The sequence below is a fragment of the Camponotus vicinus genome, unplaced genomic scaffold, assembly GCF_025532165.1.
Source record: "Camponotus vicinus isolate PSW18456_S1 unplaced genomic scaffold, iyCamVici1.0 SCAF_3, whole genome shotgun sequence".
NCBI lineage: Eukaryota > Metazoa > Arthropoda > Insecta > Hymenoptera > Formicidae > Camponotus > Camponotus vicinus.
In genome coordinates this window covers 16,847,394-16,867,136 of record NW_028141967.1, presented here as the reverse complement: position 1 = coordinate 16,867,136, position 19,743 = coordinate 16,847,394, and the positions used below count along the sequence as shown (strand labels likewise).

Genomic DNA, 19,743 nt, shown 5'->3' with positions numbered 1-19,743 from the left:
TTTCGGCGAATGCCGATCCTCCGCTTGGCGCGGCGTAGAAATCCCGTCGAGGCGGCCGTCCGGAAGTGACGACAGCAGACGGTCAACCGAATCCATTGCACGCAGAATAATCCATACGGGATTTCCGCGCCCACCGTTACATCATCTGGCTTGGTCTGCATAATCGTACGTGCGCGACCTGCCGCCACAATTCCCGAGAAATGCCACATGGAATTAAATGCACCACAGAGGCTGAATCTAATCGATGCAAAAATTATAAAATAATCTGAAATTTACAATCTTTTTCTCACAAATTTTGCATTCATTTAAAATTCGCAAAGATGATTTATTTTATGTTAATACGGATAATTATATAATTTATCGCTCGCTCTTTCTCCTTAAATATTTAACATAAATTCTGATAATTTATTGATTTCATAATATTAACGACTATGCAACTGTACATGATTCAAAACTGTTAATTGCTATTTACATTTGAGTTAAAAAATAGTGAAATACAATATGAAAATTTATAAATTATGTTATTAAAAATAGCTCGTACGTTTATGATTAGGACTAGTACTTTATGAGATATACAGGATGTGTATCTTAATTATTGCAACTGAGATTCATAATTGTGACTCCTACTCTTTTTGCCAAGCGTTCCAACGCATTGCGGATTTATCTCGCTAATTTTCCGCGCACGTATGGAGACTTAATGGATTCCGTCGAGGCGGCGCGGCGCGTTCGAGCTTGCATTTCGGCCGGCTGATTATCTTCCGAATTAACGAGTTTTTCGAAGTCAGCGTAATTGCGACAGATGATGCGACTCACGTATGAGCTCGCCGAAATGAACAGAGATGACGATGAGGCGGTTTCTTAACGAGGAACGGGCTTTTTGCGGACAATCGATGCCGCCTTTTCCTCTCGTTTTGACGCTCTCTCCCCTTTCTTCTCATCATTCCTCTCGCCTAATTCTCATATAAAGCTGTTTCCGAAATAACGAATAATAATACGAAAGCGACGCGGTAGCGTATAAATGTAGGAAGAAGAATTTTACATCTCGATATTTTTAATTTTGCTTTTAAATTGAATTCTTCAGTTATTTCTTATATTCATTTGAATATGATGCGAGAAATTAGATGATGAGAGATTGATTCTTACAAGTTAAGATCTATAATTTATGAATACAAATTGGCAATAAAATAAGAGCGATATAAATAATACACTTGGACGCTATTGAAATGTCGTAAGCAATTTTGATTAAGTTTCAAGTCGGGCAGGAATGCATTGATCGCACGCGATCGAATGCGGCGTACGATAGAATGAAAAGTTGCCGGTGGCCAAGAAAAAAAACGACTGCATCTTTATGCGCGGCCGCGGAAGCCATCCGTTAATGTCCGATCGTAACAATAGCGCCGCCGCTCTCACATGACCGAACGATCGCCCGTGTTGCTCGATAAATATTTACCCGATTTCGGGCAACCAGTTTTTATAATCGCGTCTCATTCGTCTTCTCTCGATTCGAAAAGTTGTGCAAAAAAGGAAACCACCCATTCCGTCATAATCTTGTGATCAGTAATCTGATTTGATTTATGTATTGGAGTTTTCATCGGCTCTATTGAATCCAACAACTATTATTCTTTCTTTCAGTTCCTAGCATTTTAAACAATCCGTTTGCCAATTTTAATCGCTATCCATAATCAGTTTCATCTTGTAGAGGCACAAAAATATATAGAAATTTTAAATAGTTCGCGAATTTTAGTACGATAAATAGATACAAATATGTACTTAATTTCAAGTGATGTTTACTTCAGCATTTTAATTTTGTGATTGATTATATCGAGAAACTTAACACATGTAGATTTTAATTTAAATTCTCTTTGCATGATTTCGGCCGAGTATCTACAAGGATATGAGGGAGCAAAATGGGATGGACCAAGTCTCGAATTAGCGCGATCACTCCCTGATTTCTGTGGACGCCGTTAAATTCTCCTCCTGCGCCGCTGCCACTCGAAAATTAATTTCCACCGTGACCAAATTCACGAATCCCCTGGGTCCATCTTAGATCCCTCCGTCGTTCAACATGCTCAAACTTCTCCGAATATTCTCCGCGGAATTACATAACTAATTACGCAACTAATCGAAGGGACTCAATTTTCGATTGGGACGATCCGTAAATTTTACGATCATTCTCGGAAAGTATTATCGTAATCGTTAAATTCGTGTTAATCGAAAGCCGACATTATAATCTATTATTTATTAGTGAGGTCAAAACAATTCTCCTTTCCTTAAAAATATAAATTAATGCAATATGTATATTAATATATATGCTAAACGTATATTAATATGATATTCTCATTATATCTAATATAAATTGCTAAATATAAATCAATTATATACGCATGCATTGCTGCGCAAGTAAATTAATCGAGCAAATAAAATTCTTTTCTGCATCGCATCGTGACGTCATGTTTATATATCTTCCAATATGTGACAATTTTCACACTAGTGCAATCGATAAAGAGAAGTGATGCATCGATGACTATTCCTGTGATACAATTTGTGCATCGAATAGGAACAAGCGATTTTGCTTTGATCGATGATGGAACCTTTGCGGCCATATCCGCGAAAAACTTTGCAATCTGACTGCATGTCAAACGCATTTCCGATTTGAGTTATTCACTGTCTTTTCCGACACGCGAATCTTAGATCGCAAAACGGATTCATCTTTCTTTGATGAATCAGGCTGATCCATGAGCAGTCAGAGATAAATGTCGTGATATATGCGAGAGAGAGAGCTATCGAGGGATACATTGTATCTCTCGACATTGTATTTTATGAACAAATACAGCTCTCTGTCCTATATTTTCACGTAATCTTTAATAAAACTACGATTTTGATATTGATTGTGACGATGAAATAAATATTGCTTTACAAGATAGCTGTGTTGCAATTGTGATACATATATATTTCCGTATAAATATTATAATAGTGACATGCATAATAATTGGGCGTGCGCATAATCGATGGTGTGATCCGATCGTGTCCGACAACAATATTATCGTTCGTAATTTCGACAGAAACTGTTTGCGTAATATCGTCATTAATTAATATGGTCTTTCACGGTAATAGTAATTAATTAATCAATTTTCTCTATACTCTTCACCATAATCTAATTGAATGCGAGAATTTTCGCCAATTAATGTTGTAATCATTAATGGTCGCAACATGTTAATTTAATATCCGCATATTAGAATATTCCAAATGCGTAAATTCTTAATTCTAAGATCTGAGAATAGAGAGAAGCAAAAAGTCGAGTATCTGTGATTGAACTAGACGGTGTCTAAAAATTAGATTTATCATTTAAATGCTTAAAATATGAAAGGCGACTTTCCTCACGAGTTTTCGCGAGTTACATTCTTGACGTAACACCGGACTCTTCAATCCAAGGCGTTGCGTCCATCGAGATACCTTCGAGGAGAAACGACGGAGCGGTGAACGTATGTCTCCCCCGGGTCGGTTTGCACAGTCACGATCTCCGGAGTTACATCTCGTGAAACTGGCACGGACGTGAACGCGATTCCTGGCGCGGAGAAGTAACGCTTACAACGGGAATTGCACGCGAAATAAGGAGAGGAGGTAGGAAGACAAGACCAACTAGATATACGCCTATAACAGGCGTATCAAAGCCAGAAGCGCGATTACTCGGTATAAAGACCAAACTTGCTTCTCTTCGAGGACGATACCCGATGAAGCTGTTTGCTTCGACGTGATGCTCGTAATTGCACCGCATCTATTCGTGGTACGAAAAGCGGTTACTTGAAGATACAATCAACATCTAGCTGATCCAATATTCGATGTTCATTATCGAATGCTGTTATAACAATTACAATTAAAAATTTATAACAAAGGTATAAAGGTATAATAAAGGTATAAAGAAGGATATGAGTGTCAAAATAAAAATTACAAAATTGGATATTTAAAAAATAAGCGTATATGAATCTTAGAGAAAAATTAATTAAAAAAATAATCTTAAAAAACTTAATCAACTTTATAACATAAATAATTTTAATCGAATACATCTATATTAAAAATCTATTCTCTATAAAAAAAAAGAGTAAAGAATATATTTTGATTAAATTTTTTTTAAGATTATTTTTTTAATTAATTTTTCTCTAAGATTTATAACATAAATACACATAATCTCCGATTTATAACATAAATACACATTACACAATAGACTGAATTCAATGTATTAAGGTTCCGAAACGGTGATATTTATGCATAAGGAGATACATAAAAGGTTACCGCCATCTTATATATTCTATTGCCATGATTCACGATCGCCACGTAGAGTTTCGATAAAATCGAGCGGCCCGGTCGGAGTTTAGATAGGGGGCCGACTTCCGACGCGCTTCTATTTCGGCATATAAGCGCGTCATAAATTTGGCGTCGGCCAGCAGCCGCTGGCGGTTGTTTTATGCTCCCCGAGCAGGAACTTGGCCGGGTAATTCTGCAATGCGGTTCTGAAAGCGCCATCCCGCCCCTTCCCCCGTCCCTTCTGCGTCCTTTCCGGTCCAGTTCCTTCTCTACTGCTCTTTTTACGCACATTCTGACGCCGAGAGCAACCGGGAATTACGCGCCCGCGCGTCAGGACGCATCATTGCATCTTGACGTAGTAAAAGCTGAAGGTAGAAAAAATAGCTGACGCAAATACGCTGCGCGATATTCAGTTTTAGGTATAGTAAGTCGAAAAATCTCCAAGAGATTTATATTTATATGTATCTTTTTTATATTTCAAAGATACATATGTATATTTTCTATTTTTAAATTATTGTATTTTTATTATTTTTAGTGTATTTTTATTATTTTTATGACGTACAGAAGACTGATGAAGTAAGACCGGTCATTTAGTAAAATATTAAACATCTTGCTACATGTTTTTATATTGAATATTAAAAAATAATTTAAAAATATATTTTTTATCACGCTATTTTAGTACAAACATATGGGATGTATCGAGAATATTAGAGGTATTATGGAACATTCAGAGAGCCGAGGAATCTAATTACGTCAGGAACTAAACTGGCGCAACTATATCTCCTCGACATATTTATTTTTAACGCGCAACCACACGGGACGAGCGGAATTAAGTCGAGTACCATCCATCACGACGATTCTCATCCGGGCGAAATCCCGTGGCGATTCTCGCGATCGAGGCCGATATCCCGTCCGCGCGCAGGGTCCCGGGATTGCTCTAATTCGCGAGATTCCGGTAACAATGATAGTCGCGACGCGCGGAGTTAACTTGGGGGGTTAATTACACCGGGATTCTCTCGAGCGCGGACCGCGTCCCGAAGAATTTCCGGGCCCGCCGGAATGAAGAGAGGGCAAAGTGTTAATTTATGCGTTAGTCTCGTGCCTGGCGTACACAACCATGCGAGTGGAGTCAGTGATGGGGAAGGTGAGGACCTACGGGGAAGGGGGTGCGAGAGGGGGTGCGGAGGACGTGCCGTGAAGGCAACCACCGGAGAAGCGACGGTGGATAATTCAGTGCGGTAAACTCGCAGCATACGGCATACAATATGCAGGTGAGAACGGGTCTCTTCCATCTGCCATCCTCGCTTTTCCATGTGTTTCAAGCACCTCTTCTTCAACGTCTCTCTTTCTTTCTCTCTTTTTCTCTTTCTTGCCGCCAATGCCATCCATTCCACTGCCCTTTAATCATCGTGATCGCATTACTACACTAACGAATCCTCGTGCCATTTGTTGGTGTGTAAATGCAGTCCCGTAAATTGCATTCCATGAAAACGTCGCGATGACGATTTTAAGAGAAACGTAAAGTTTCATTTTTTAAAAGATTCTATATATTAATTTCGGGCAGAAAGAAACCCTAAATTTAGCACAATCTTAGTTTCTGTTTAATATTTTTGTCCAAAAATGGGTCGTAATTTCTCAAACGCTTTCATTCGCATAAATTTATTGATACAAATTTTTAACCGTGTTTTGAACTTGCATAACGAATATACATCGCATGTGCGTTAAAATGTACTTTTGAGAGATTTGTAAAAATAGATGTCACGATTCAAAAAAATGATGTACCAAAAATCTGTAATGTTCGAAATTCGGATGCAAATTTATTCGAAAAATAAATGACCTTTTATATTTTTCGAACAAATGTGCATCCGAAGAATTGCAAGAATTTTTTTCAGAGCGACTGGTGCGTAAAAAAAATTGCAAATTTAAGACCTGTGTTCTGTGGTTATCTTCCCAAAAATCGGTCATAATTTCGCAAACGCTCTTTCGGTAGCAACGACCTTATCGTAATACTAAATTTCTCGTTGCGAGAGCGCATGATGAGTCCTCGTGTGCGTGTGCATGTAAATGTGCGAACGCGGCAGGATGCAACGTACGTACGGCACGTACGTATGTAACCAGCCATGCCATAATTACGACGACGTAGTTCCGTAATGAGATTTTCGATGGTTTCAACGCGAATTCCGGCATGTTGCGACCAAAGAGAACGATGGCGACGATAGGATTCTTGCTATTGGTCGTAGCGGTTGTAAATGTACTATTAATCATTTAATTCAGTATATTACACAGTTAATATTCATCTCTGCGTTCTGGAATTGTTATCTTGAGTAAATTGAAGCACGTCAAGATCAAGTTAAATCGAAATCGTGCATCGTACGCTTCGTCATTATAGTTCTCGATCATGGAGTTTTTGTCTATGAGTTTTTTAATAAATTAGAAGTTGATGTCTTCTTGACGATGAACGAGCAAATTTTTTGATGACGTTATCATTCTCAGTAATGTTCGATATTTTTCTCTTGAAAGCATTTTTCTCTCGGTACTATTATCTTTGCAATTAAATTTGTTGGACTAAACTTATATTCTTCTTCTTGCGGGTTATCAACTGGATGGCGGTTCTTGTACCGAAATTAATCTCGCCCTTAATTAGCGTTAATATCGAAGTTTGGCGCGCGCGGAACGCGTGCAATCCGCGCGAGTGCAGCGCGAACTTCGATAAAACTTTTCATTTATCGCGCAGTGCTGAAGTTATTGCAACTTTCTCAGGATATGAATAAAGAGTAATGTAGCGTTGCCTTCATCGCAAATACCATTACCTTCGTATGTTCACCCAGCGTGAAATACGATTTCATATTCGTAAAATGTAATTCCAGGACGCTTTAGAATGCAAAATCTGTATTCGCTGATTGAGAAGAACATTAAGCGAAGAACATTACGTTTGTTTTGTTACTGAAACGTATAAATATAGATATTTGCAAAGAAATAGTACATTTATGGAAATCATTTTATTAGAATTAAATAAAAAAATAAATATATTAAATAAAATAAATATATTAAATAAATATATTAAGTAAAATAAATATATTAAATAAATATATTAAATTTCTTTTCTCTTTCTTTCTCTCCCTCTCTCTTTCTCTCTCTCTCTTTTACTGTATATATTTTTTATAGATATTATATTCTGATTAAAAGTTATATATGATAAAAAACTTGAATATTAATAGATAAATAACGCATAATAGTGGATATGTATACTATACATATTAAATGTAATTAAATGTACTTATCGATTATTTAATATTTATGATATTTCTTGTATTCAAAAACGAAAGAAAAATATTATATTATATAACAATATCAATTTCAGAAAACAATTATTTATTGTTTTATATAATTTACAAAGAAATATAAAATTAGCAGGAGAGAAGAAAGAGAGAGTTAATACACGAATGTTCATATTTGGAGCATCGATAACAAACTGCGTAATTTTGGATAATGAATGATTCAAAAGACGGTAAATTATTTCTGGCTTTTTAGTCCGACGTCATCAGTCAAATGAAATGCAACTGCGTCGGTGCGCTATTTCGCAAAACCCGGTAACCGTGACCGAGACTGAGAGGCAGATTGCACGAATTAATTGTCGACCATTCGAGCGTAATTAGCGCTAATTGCGAACTTTTCCCGTATGTGAGCGCACGCCCAACGCTCACAATCGGAGAATGCAGTTGCAAGTGCAAGTTTCCGGCGGAACTTCGAGTTTACCGACTTTGCCTGACGTAACTTTCCGAGAAAAGCGAACAAAAAGAAAGAAAGGAGGACGAGTAGTAAAAGTGGTTCGGTAGAAATAGTGGAGAAAAGAGAGACAATCTTTGGTCGCGATGAGAGAAATGGAAAGCGTATACATGTATGTAAAAATATACAAGTGCAGTTTAGTGTCTAAGTTTCTTCTTTTTTGATCTGCAGTAATTATATACCGTATGTGGATACTTTTATAGTAATTATATATTATACAAATATTTTTATTATAAGAGACTCTCTAAAGAAGTAAACCGGTAAACAAAAAAATTTAATAAATATTTATTAATGACTTCTTCCATCTATATGTTTATGATTCTTACAAGATTTTTAAAAGTTTATTTTTTTAACAGTTTAATTATCCAAATAAACATTTTTATCACATTGACATTTTATTTTTATTCTAGATATCACATATAAAAGAATAAAAACAAGATTATACAATATGTATATATATATATATATAAAATGAGATACGTGTTTGTTTCGAATCGCGCAAATAGATACACGTAAGATCGAGATACCTTGTACATGCATTTCGTATATGCAAGACATCTATAAATATATAATGCGAGTTTCGTTCGACGCGGGGGTTCGACTAAAACGAGAACCAGCGAATCGCTTTATGAATTTTAATGAGACCGTCATCTTCACGTGATAGGTGTAAGGGTTGTCTCGTATTGGGCTTCGTACTCGCGCTGTCAAACAATCCTTAACCAAGCTGCTAGTCGCAAGTTCCTATCATCACTAGGATATTACAGATCGGAAAAAGCTCTATGAAAGATATTGTGAATTGTGTGCGAATTGATGATAACACTTTGGTGAACAATAAAAGTCAAAGTATCATGTGCGAGAAGCCTACAATTTTGCAAAACAAAAATGAATAAAAAAAAAACAATTATTTAAATTTAAGTAAATTAAAGCCAATACACAATTAATTTTGTATAACTTTTTATGTAGAAAAAATTATTCTATTTTCTAATTTTAAAGAGCAAGCACTAATTTTGAATATGTGAGTACTGTATGTACATATTGTGTTGTTATATTCTTTATAGTTTTATATTTGGAAAGAACATTTGTTTTGTACATATTGTTATACTCTTTATAGTTTTATATTTGGAAAGAACATTTGTTTGGGGAGCTCGGGAAATCTAGAGATAGCGAGAAGGTGAGAGGAAGGGTAAGTGGAGTCGAATAAAAATAAATGGCTCGACTTTTCGGACCTCTCGCATCGTTAATCATTTGAACGCGGGCCTCGATAGGCGCATGTATTATTCAGTAGCTTTTCGATGCCGGTTATGCATAGCTTTTGTCGATGTTGAAGCGGCCGCATTCGTCGAAAAACCTGTCGGGCTCGTGTGGAAAAGTGGCTTGAGCTCGCTTGGGTTCAGGCCACTGCAAGGTAGATCTCTATTGCGGACGGTATCGGTCGCATATGGGACCCTCGATGTAATTCATTCGTGATAATGCGGTCATTTTATCGCGGATCGTAATAGGATTTTTAAGCAGCCCGTTTAGTTTCCACCAAAATATTGCCTATACAGAGATAAAATATTTTTATACATATGTGAAAATGTAGCATTTTTTATATAAGAGCCACTTCAATGTATGTGTCTAAAGAATACGATTCCAAAAATAATGATTATTATTAGTACGAGAAAAATAGAGACGCTGTAGTATGAAAATGAATTAGCTTTTCACTAACAATATTCTGATTAATCTCATTTCTCCATGAAGAATTAACATTTAATGAATAATTAAACAGCCCAGCAATATATATATACGTCTGCGAATTAATTCTGCATCTTGCATAATAAATGAATCGTGGAAATCGTAATATCCTTCCTGATGTAACGATATTAAGCGAATTTTGACCTTTCCCTACTTGCGCTGCATATTAAATACGCGGTAATATTTCAGAACACCGCGTGTTTATTGAATGTAAGCCGTGCTTCTCGCACAATTTCCTTCGCGATACTTGCCTATACATAGTTGCAAAATCCGCTTCACATCCGTTTGTTCTCTTAGAGATTTCAATGTTGCATGAACAAGAATGTAATTACATAAATCGTAAATGTGTGGTTTTTTAAATTAGAGATTAAACGCCTCTTTTCTCTCTCTGTTGAAACTAACTATTTTCTATAATTTTAATCGTTTATTAGATACTTTAAATGAGAAAGTTATTTAATAATAACTATTACATCAAGATATTTTATATATATTAAAAAAATATATATATTCTTTATATCAATCAATATTGATTCAATAATATTATGTCGACAATATTTTTCTAACTTTGTTTTCTATTGAGGATAAATATTTCCTGTCTTTTGGTAAAAGATTTACCTTTCATCGTCTATCTGTTTGAGCCGCATTATAATGGCTCGAACTCATGCATAGGATTATGGTTTACCTTCGAAGCAGAACAAAACCACCGGTCGGCTGTTGAACACGAGGAAACGACATCTCGTGTGTCTGTCGTCGACATTCCCAGTCGTGGAAACTCCTACGAGCTATCACGATTTCCTCCGCAGAAGCGGCTGACTAATTCGCGTCTGTACTACTTCGCTATCGATTCCCTGTGCGAATTTCGGTCTCATTCGACTTTACCGGAGCACGAATTTACGTTCCGCAAAATCGCGACAATAGTATTTAAATGTCTATTATTCGAGCAATAATTAGTTTCATTAAATATAAATGAATTAGAGAAAAATAAGAAAATCTGAGAATTGCACTTTTTAACACAGCATTTATAAAAATTTATAATTATAATATACATATATATAAAACTCTTTTATATACGTTTTTTTATATTATTATATAACTGTAAAAAACTCTACACTTAATTTTTATAAAAGTTTTGATAAAGATCTGTTATAAAGCATATACCCATTTTATCTTGATGTGATTTTATTTAACTTCTTCATTTACACACACACATACATGAATACACAGACACACATCTTATATATCAAAAATTAATGTTTCGTAAGATATCTTTTTTATCTTGTTACACAAAATTCCGGAAACTTTGAAGATTGAAGGAAACTTCAGAAAGAACCATTTTTATACGAAAAACGAATTGTCTCAGAACGTGGACTTTCTTCGAAACAGTTTTCTCAATTGATGGAGCGGAAACGGATACGCTACTTATCGATCGGATATGAAAGGCAGGAGGAACGGATCCGGGGAAATCGATATATGAGGTTCATGAATCTCCCTATTCTATTGTTTCTTATATTTTAGCCGGTTATGCGCATTCATATTGCGATGGTGCGATTTATTTACGCCATTGGCGCAAACGCGCGGGTCACTGGGTCGCGAAATTCGCAGCTGCCACATGAATTCAGTAGTAGCAAAGCGATCAAGTGTAATAGCAATAGAATAACAATGTAGATAAGTAGACAGTACGCGAAGAAAAAAACAATATAAAATATTAGATAATAAGATAAAATGTGAAAAAGAAACGAATATAGGCAGATATAATTTTAAACAATTAATTTACATTTTTAAATATGTTTAACATTAGTATCGAAAGAAAATAATTTAATATGTAATTAAATTAAATTTTTCTTTGGTGTAAAACAAATGTGTGAATACTTCCATATATAAAAATTGACATATTACGTTTTAAGTGTCACTAAATTTAAAATTAATACATTTGGAATTCTTATATAATTATATAACATATAAACTTTCAATAACATCTTTCAATCTAACAAATATCTGATACAAATATATGTATTTTTTCTTATTTATTTACTGTATATATTGTGTTTAAAGAAATACAGAATCTATTATATTAAATTATTTTATAAATATGTTACTTTTTCACATAATAAATGTTCTGTATCTCAGAAAGTTTTAATAATTTTAGACGTGAATATAAAAATAATGATAAATTTGTTATTTACTCGTTAAAATAAAAAAGGTAATCTTAAAAATACATTTATTCTGTATGTGTATTGAAAAATATATGCATATGAGATAGAATTTTTTATATCAACAGGATCACGAAGTCAGGTCAATTGTTTTCAACAGTTATAAAATTCATGTTACCGATAAAATAAAATTCTTGAGAAAAAGATGTCTCGAGAATTCTCGTTTCCAATCTAATTTATGTATTACGTCACTCTTGGAACGTTTGAGGATTCAAAGTAGTTTTTTATATCCGATAACTCCATTGTATCTGATATAAAACTTGCTTTATATTTTGTTACTTTTATAAAGATTGACATTGGAAAGATATAAAAACAACTTATGCATATTATTTATTTTATATATTTTACGTCTTACAAAACTATAGATCTTATCATTTCCAATCAATTTTATTGTCTCCAATGTCTTATATTTGATTTATTTTATAATTTATTATTTTTGATGAAATTTATAATATTCTATAATTTCGAATTATTTAAAAAAACTGATCTTAAAGTATATATATATATATATATAAAACATTTATTAATATTAGTACATAAAGAATTAAACAGTTTAAAGTATATTATTTGTTTTTCTTTAAAAAATTCTACAGGTCTCTGCAAAGAGAAATAACAATAAAGCATTTTAGATTTTAAGATATAATAATAAAATAATTCAGCAAAAAGAGAAAGAAAAGAAGCCAAACAAAATCACGCGATGCGGAATGAAACGTGACTCGCGTTCTGGTTCTTATGTGGGCCCTTTGCACCCTTTGATGCGTCTTCCTCGGTTTCGTCTCTTCAGTTCCAGCTTTACCATCCGCTCGCTTTTGCCTCCTTTGACCTCTAATTCGACGAGCAAGATTCACCGTAGCGTGTGTGCCATTAACCCAAATAATTTTGAGCTCGAGAGTCTCCACATCGAATTTCCTTTTACCTATGTACTATGTGCTCTCCCGTCCGTATTTTTTTTAGTCCCATCGAAAGAGTGACCAATGCCGCGTTGACTCGAAAAAAAATGGGGTTAAATGTAGGTTTATCATTAAACATGCTTAGAGAAAACATTTTTAAAAAAAGATAATAAGTAAATGAATTACGTAATTATTAACCATTGCATAATTATTAAAAATTGCTACTATAATTATTAACAATATTATATCGTTACAATATTATTATCGTTGTTAGTTTTTTAGTTCAGTTTAATTGCCTTACGTCCATTGTGCTTTGTATATGCATTCCCGGAACGTGTCAAGGTACTTTTTACCCGGTATAATTTATTTTACGCTATCACAAAACGATCTAATGTAATTTCTAATTATCAACGCGACAATCTTAATTACTCGACGTGTCATCGATTGTATCACATTGTATCGAGCTGTTACTTCGCGGCGAATTGTTGGTGCACAGGAAAAGTTCGTTAAGTGTTCCCGTGTAAGTTCAAAAGTCAATTGGTCGGGACTCTCGCGTAAAGTTTCTCCGTTACCCTCGACGGAAGAAGGGAGGAAAGAGTTGAGTACGGTTTCGGTTCTCGATCAGGGTTCTCGCGCCAGATATGGCGCACGGTGTAACCGCGATTGACTTTCTGAAGCTAACGGAAGTTTTACCGTAGAGGGGGAGGGAACTTCTATTTACAACTATGATGGTCAAAGTTTTCCGTTGTAATCCGTAGTAATCCGTAGAGCGCGTGTGTGAAAATTGGCTCTATAAAATAACAAGAGAATAAACAATGACACACTGAAGCTTTTCTTATTTTTTAAAAATTCTCTTCTAATGATGTTTCCCACAATGAGCCGTTTAATTGGAAATGCTTCTGGCTATTTATTAGTATTACTTGAACAATCTGCCGTTTGTATATGCTAATAAAAATGCTTTTCATGTTTTTTCCCAAAAGTTCATATAGCGTTTTCAATATCAAACTTTGTCGGGAATATTCGAAATATCGCTTTCCAATTCTAATCTAAACACGATACGTGCCCTGTAGATTTGTGAATTTCAATCTGTTCGTATATTCTGAAAATGTATCCGTAATGATTAAAACGAAACATTGCTTAAAGTTTAAATATTGTATAACAATATATTTATATATAAATAATACATTATAGAAAACTTGACATATATAAGATTAAAGTAGTAAAATAAATAAAGTATTAAGAATTATGTACTATTATTACATCATGCACTTTTATACCACTATTTCATTATTTCTACGTAAAATTAATTTTACTTTGGTATTATATTAATTTTAACGTGTTCTAGAGTTTCTATAAATCGAAAATTGTATAAATTTATTATCTTTTAAATTATTATAAAAATTGTGAATCTTTTATACAATTTATATACATACATATAATTATATGAATATATATTAATTCTATATTATATCACGTGGCATAAATAAAAATTTGCGAGCTTATAAAAGATTATTCTTGTACCCGCTGCATTATAGTATATGTATACACTGAAGATAGCAATCGCTAATTATGCGCATATTGAAATTCCGATATGTATCGTGTCGATAATGTCTTGCAATTACCGCGGATTATTGGAACACACAGACGTGAGCAAAAATATTACGAAATATTGAAGGTACGGCAGGTCAGTGAATATCGGAGTTTGCGTATTTTAATATTTATTACGGCTATTGGGAGGCCACACACAGATGTAGGGCAATGTATTTGGCAAAATGCCGATATATACACATATATATTTGATGGCCAGTCATTAATCCTCCGCGAGAGATTTACGCGACCGATGGCGAGGCGGGAATTCATCGCGATTAATTAATAATATTTATAAAGCAATGGGTCACGCAGCAATTACAATGCACCACAATGGCCCGTTAACGTGATTTTAAATCCTGCATTTAAACGTGCAGCGCAAGCTTCTCATTTATAAAGTTGACGCCTTAATGCATTTTTCTTTTTATTATCACATTATTATATTGTTATTTACTTTCATATATTTTTCATTAATTTTTTATATCCTTAGTGCAAGAGTCGCATTCTTTTATAATTAATGATCCACATGCTATATGCATTCATGGAATATAATGCTTTAAGATATTTTCTAATAAATTTTCCTTTTTAATCTAAAGCGGGCGGTATAAATCTTCCGGCAACTACATTTGAGAGATAATAACCATGTCTTATCATTACTGTTTCAGGGATGCTTGCCATGAGTCCTGGACGCAATTGCGACTATCGCCAATGTTTGGCTGCATATGCCCGAATAATCATATGAAGCGGCGATGCGACAAGATCTTCTTGATGGTGAACCATAATCCCTGCGTTGGTGAGTCCAACTATAATACGCGATTCGTAAAGTTCTCTGTTCTTCTCTCTATCCACGTGTGTTCGTATATACTTTCATCGTACACGTAATTGCGTGTGTCGCGCGCAAAATTTGCGCCGGTTTCCCGTCAACGAGCAATAATTGCTGTTTGATTGTAAAAAATAAGGATTTAATGTGTTCTATTACAAAGAGTACCAAAGTGTAAATTAGTAATCGTACAAAAGCTGTGACACTGCAAAAGCAAACTCATTATCAAGTTTAGTTATTAGTAGAAATATGTTCGCGGATTTGAATGCCGAATAAATAGTTGAGCGTTTGTTAATCAAATTTTATCAATGTGCATAAACGCGCGTGTGTGTCGCGTGACGCGTAAATACGTGTACGGGATTTCGTTTGATAACGAATTTTATCGTAAATTGAGATTCGAACAGACTGTTGTGACATGAATGAACGAGTACAATTATATCAGCACTTGTGAAAGGCAATTGTCGGTGTTGTGAAATAATTTTCAATATTCATAAGAAGTTTTTTCTCTATCGTATATGCGTTGAGTCTATGGGGTTTTACCCTTGCGTGTCTGTCTGTGTATCTTGTACAGAGTTCTCATTTGGTATTTTTTTGTTGATGTATACACTGGAGCGTCCATGTCGATCCTGGATCACAGCGATAAATCTCAATGATCTCTTTAGTGTGTAGATTCTAATTGATAAAAATTAACTACATTTTACAATCGATTTAAATTTCCCAGTATTTCAAAGTATTTATTTAATATAAATAATATTAATATATAATATTATAAAATTATATAATATTATAAAATATATATTTCACGTGTATTATTTCAGATATTATACATAAAAATGCGTCTTCTCGCAAAGAAATGTTAAAAAATATAATATAAATTTAAATTACCTTTACGAAAATTATTTCTTATTCGCAACATTAAATAAAGTTTTGCTTATATTTTACGGTAATATGAAGATGATTGCATTAATCCACAATACTCTCAAGTTTTTACAACAAAATATGAAGTTTGTTATCAACAAAGTATATAGACGAGAAGGCATTGTTGCATCGCTCTCGCGTTTAGAATGGCTGAGAACTGACATGTACTAAACTAAAGCCACTTCCTGTTACTGCCTCATTTTTTCCCGAGCGTCAAAGTTGCGGGCAAGGTAGGATGCTGCTCGACGGGGCAATTACTTTTAAGCGGCACTGCGGTGTTCAAGGCTCGTCAGAGAACGTTATCCTCACCCTCGGATAAAGCTACTTTCTTTGTAATTAACTAAAGAGAGGGGAGTTGCAGGCATTAAAATGAAGATAACAATAAGCCCTCTAATTTCGAGGAAGAAAATAAGTGATACTTTAAATATATGGATTGTGTAATGCAACAGTTAGGAAACAACAATTTTTTTAAATATAAATATAAATTTCAATTACATCGAAGAGGTTTTATTTTATTTAGAAATGTTCAAATTATAACTTCAGCTACGTTATATTATTATCAAGATTGAAATATTATATCTTAGCAATTATAATATTTTTCACAATCCTTTTTTATATTTTATGTTACTATTTTATATTTTATATTACTATTTTAATACATTTTTCGGCACACAATTTTTTTCTATAATTTTTAAAACTATTTCTTATATTAATAATATATTACTATTAATTATTTCCACAGAAATAGTAATAAGCTTAGGGAACTTAATATTTTGATATGATAAACTTGATAATATCGTTTATGAAATATTAACAAAAGCCAGTATGTAGGCATTTACATTTATTTATTCAGAATATTTGCCACATTTTTATTATAATTATTATATTTAATTATTGAGATATCGACTATACGTCCAGGATCGACGACGCTTCCGCTCGTGCCTCACAATCGTAATTTAAGGCAACATTTAAGATTCAAGCGTGCAGTGCGCGCACACAAAACGTAAGTATCTTTACACGCATCACACGCATGTGTGACAAATGTGTCTCTTGCGTTGCGTTTGACGAATGAAGCGCGCCAACGATGCATATGCGAGCGATGAATGCGGCATACACACTCTACGATATAGCATTAACATTTGTGGAATGCGTGACTGGTCGAGAGCAGTTTTGCAGCACGGAAACATAAGCGAACAATTAGTTATTACGGTAACAATGTTATAACGTAATTAACCTCGATGTTACACGAACATAATGTACTACAAACATTTCGGTTTAGCTCTCGGCGGGGCAAACTGCTTTACTTCGCGAAGAAGAAATCCTGCGTCTCTCTTTCGACCGCAATTTCCAATTAATTTTAAATGTTATACATTACGTCGATGACAGCTCAGACCGCCATAACAAGTGCAAACTAATATAATTTTATAATTAGCGACACAACTCTCGTAGCGAACTCAAATGGCAAATGCGTCTTACAACCTGGAGAAATTATTCTTTCGGTCTGTGAACCAATGAGTTCCAAATAGTTATTACGAGCAAAAATATTGCGCTGAAATAAATAATGTAAAAGTCTTGCAAATCGATAGATAGAATTTTAAATAGATATTGGAACGCTATTTGTGTCTCTCGTATAAAGTTTAACTTTTTTCACCGTCGAAGATTTGATCGTTTTGCTCACAAATAATTACTATAATTGTGCAATTATTATTAATCGCTCTTTTTCTCAAAATATATATAAATATTCAGATAATATAATTATATTTTTCGATAACTATTAATCGAGCAATACATATTGTATTTTTGAATATGTTCATTTACGTTTTATCTGAAAACTTTTCAAAGGGACTAAAATATATTTGCTAATTATGAATACTTGTGGACAAAAGGTTTTTCTAAATTTTATTTGAAGAATTCTTTATATTCTCTTTAAAAGCGAATCGGCTTTTTGTTGCTGTCTTTTCTGTGCAAGGGAAGTTAAAAATAAACCATACGTTTGAATCGCGGTAATGCTAAACGACTCGTCTGGTATGTAAATCTGGATCTCGAATTGAAATTGGAAGCGCGATTTTAAATGGGCCGGCCCTTTGCCATACTCCATTCTTCTTTCCCCAAGATATCGAACAACCAGACGGTAGGTGTATGAATAGCAATGAGGGAGAAAGGAGAGTGAGAAAGGAGAAGGAGTGCCGCTCGAACACGAAATTTATTTAAACGCTCCAACTACTCCTCCGCAATCGAATTAAATTACTTCTTGTTGTTGCAAACGATCGAATCTTCGACATGAAGTATTCCAGACTTGCCCAATCGTATCTATCGATCATTCGATTACGTCTCTATCTTTGTGCAAATTGCAAATTGCAAATTAATTAGAAAGAATATTTGGTTAATCGATATACACGGTCTTCATATGATTATCGCGGTTTAATAATCATCCGTTATCCAAATCATAGATGACAATTTATGTTATTATCTAAATGCTAAATTTAGTAACTATTAATGATTATATCGAACAAACGAGAGACGATTATCGTTGAAACTGAATAATTTCAATATAAATTACAGACTTGAATAGCATATTTTAAATTCTCTATATCTCTTCTATACATATTAAATCAATAATTTGAAATTATAAGATAATCGTTAATAAATCAGAGATTTATAAATAGGTTCAAAATTTATAACTTTAATAAATTGAATCAATTTCCATCTTTGATTTCTATTATTTGTTTTACATATTGTAGCACACATGCACATACTGAAATATATATATTTACACAATATTTTTAATCATCGCATTATCTATAATTACTTATTTGTTCATTTTTGTTTAATAATAAATTTTATCTCCTAATTTTTATAGTTGATAATGGGTGTAATAATTTTCTCGCATATAAAATATTAATAAAAGATAATAAAATATTTTTTTATAATATTATATATAATAATTGAAAAGAATTAATATACAAATGAAGCTTTATGTCTTAAATAACTAAAGAAAACCTGTGGTGAATCTCATTTATTAAATCTATAATTAATTAATATAAAAATTTGAAATATCTAAACTATCATAATATATAATCACTTGTTTTTAAGCATCATATTTATTTTTTCACAATTTTGTTCATTATTTAAAAAATCAAACTATCTTTTCGATAAGAAAAAAATCTGATTCCGACGAGATCGTCGCTCGATTGTTAATTTTGAGCACACAACATTTCGAAGGTGCAATATTTCTAGTAACGTGCGATGTTCAATACTGCCACACACAGCTCTGATACCTGACATCTACCCGAATTTAACGGCCACGATATTTGAGAGATATTTTTAATATGATGTGTGTAAAAGTACGAAAATTTTCAAAATATGAGGCACTAAACTCTTTCTATAACTGTCATATCTCTCTCCAAATATCACCAAGCTTCCAGCTATCTTGGTTATCACTGGGATCTATTGCATCTCACGTTACTCATCCGAGGTTAATAAAAAGAAGCACACC

The 19,743-nt window shown here is 33.7% G+C and overlaps 2 protein-coding genes across 11 annotated transcripts in view; one reads left to right on the top strand and one right to left on the bottom strand.

Annotated features, from left to right (window-relative positions):
* The window catches only part of Shal (potassium voltage-gated channel protein Shal), a 286,553-nt gene that overhangs the window by 82,731 nt on the left and 184,079 nt on the right, over positions 1–19,743 (bottom strand). The gene's annotated exons all lie outside the window — the stretch shown is intronic.
* LOC145968047 (glycine receptor subunit alpha-2-like) overlaps positions 1–19,743 on the top strand; it is a 294,643-nt gene that overhangs the window by 202,772 nt on the left and 72,128 nt on the right. For all 10 annotated transcript variants that reach the window (XM_083093257.1, XM_083093255.1, XM_083093256.1 and 7 more), the window contains one exon: positions 15,175–15,302. In XM_083093257.1, coding sequence (XP_082949383.1) covers positions 15,175–15,302 — 128 coding nt within the window. The remainder of the gene's footprint in view (positions 1–15,174; positions 15,303–19,743) is intronic.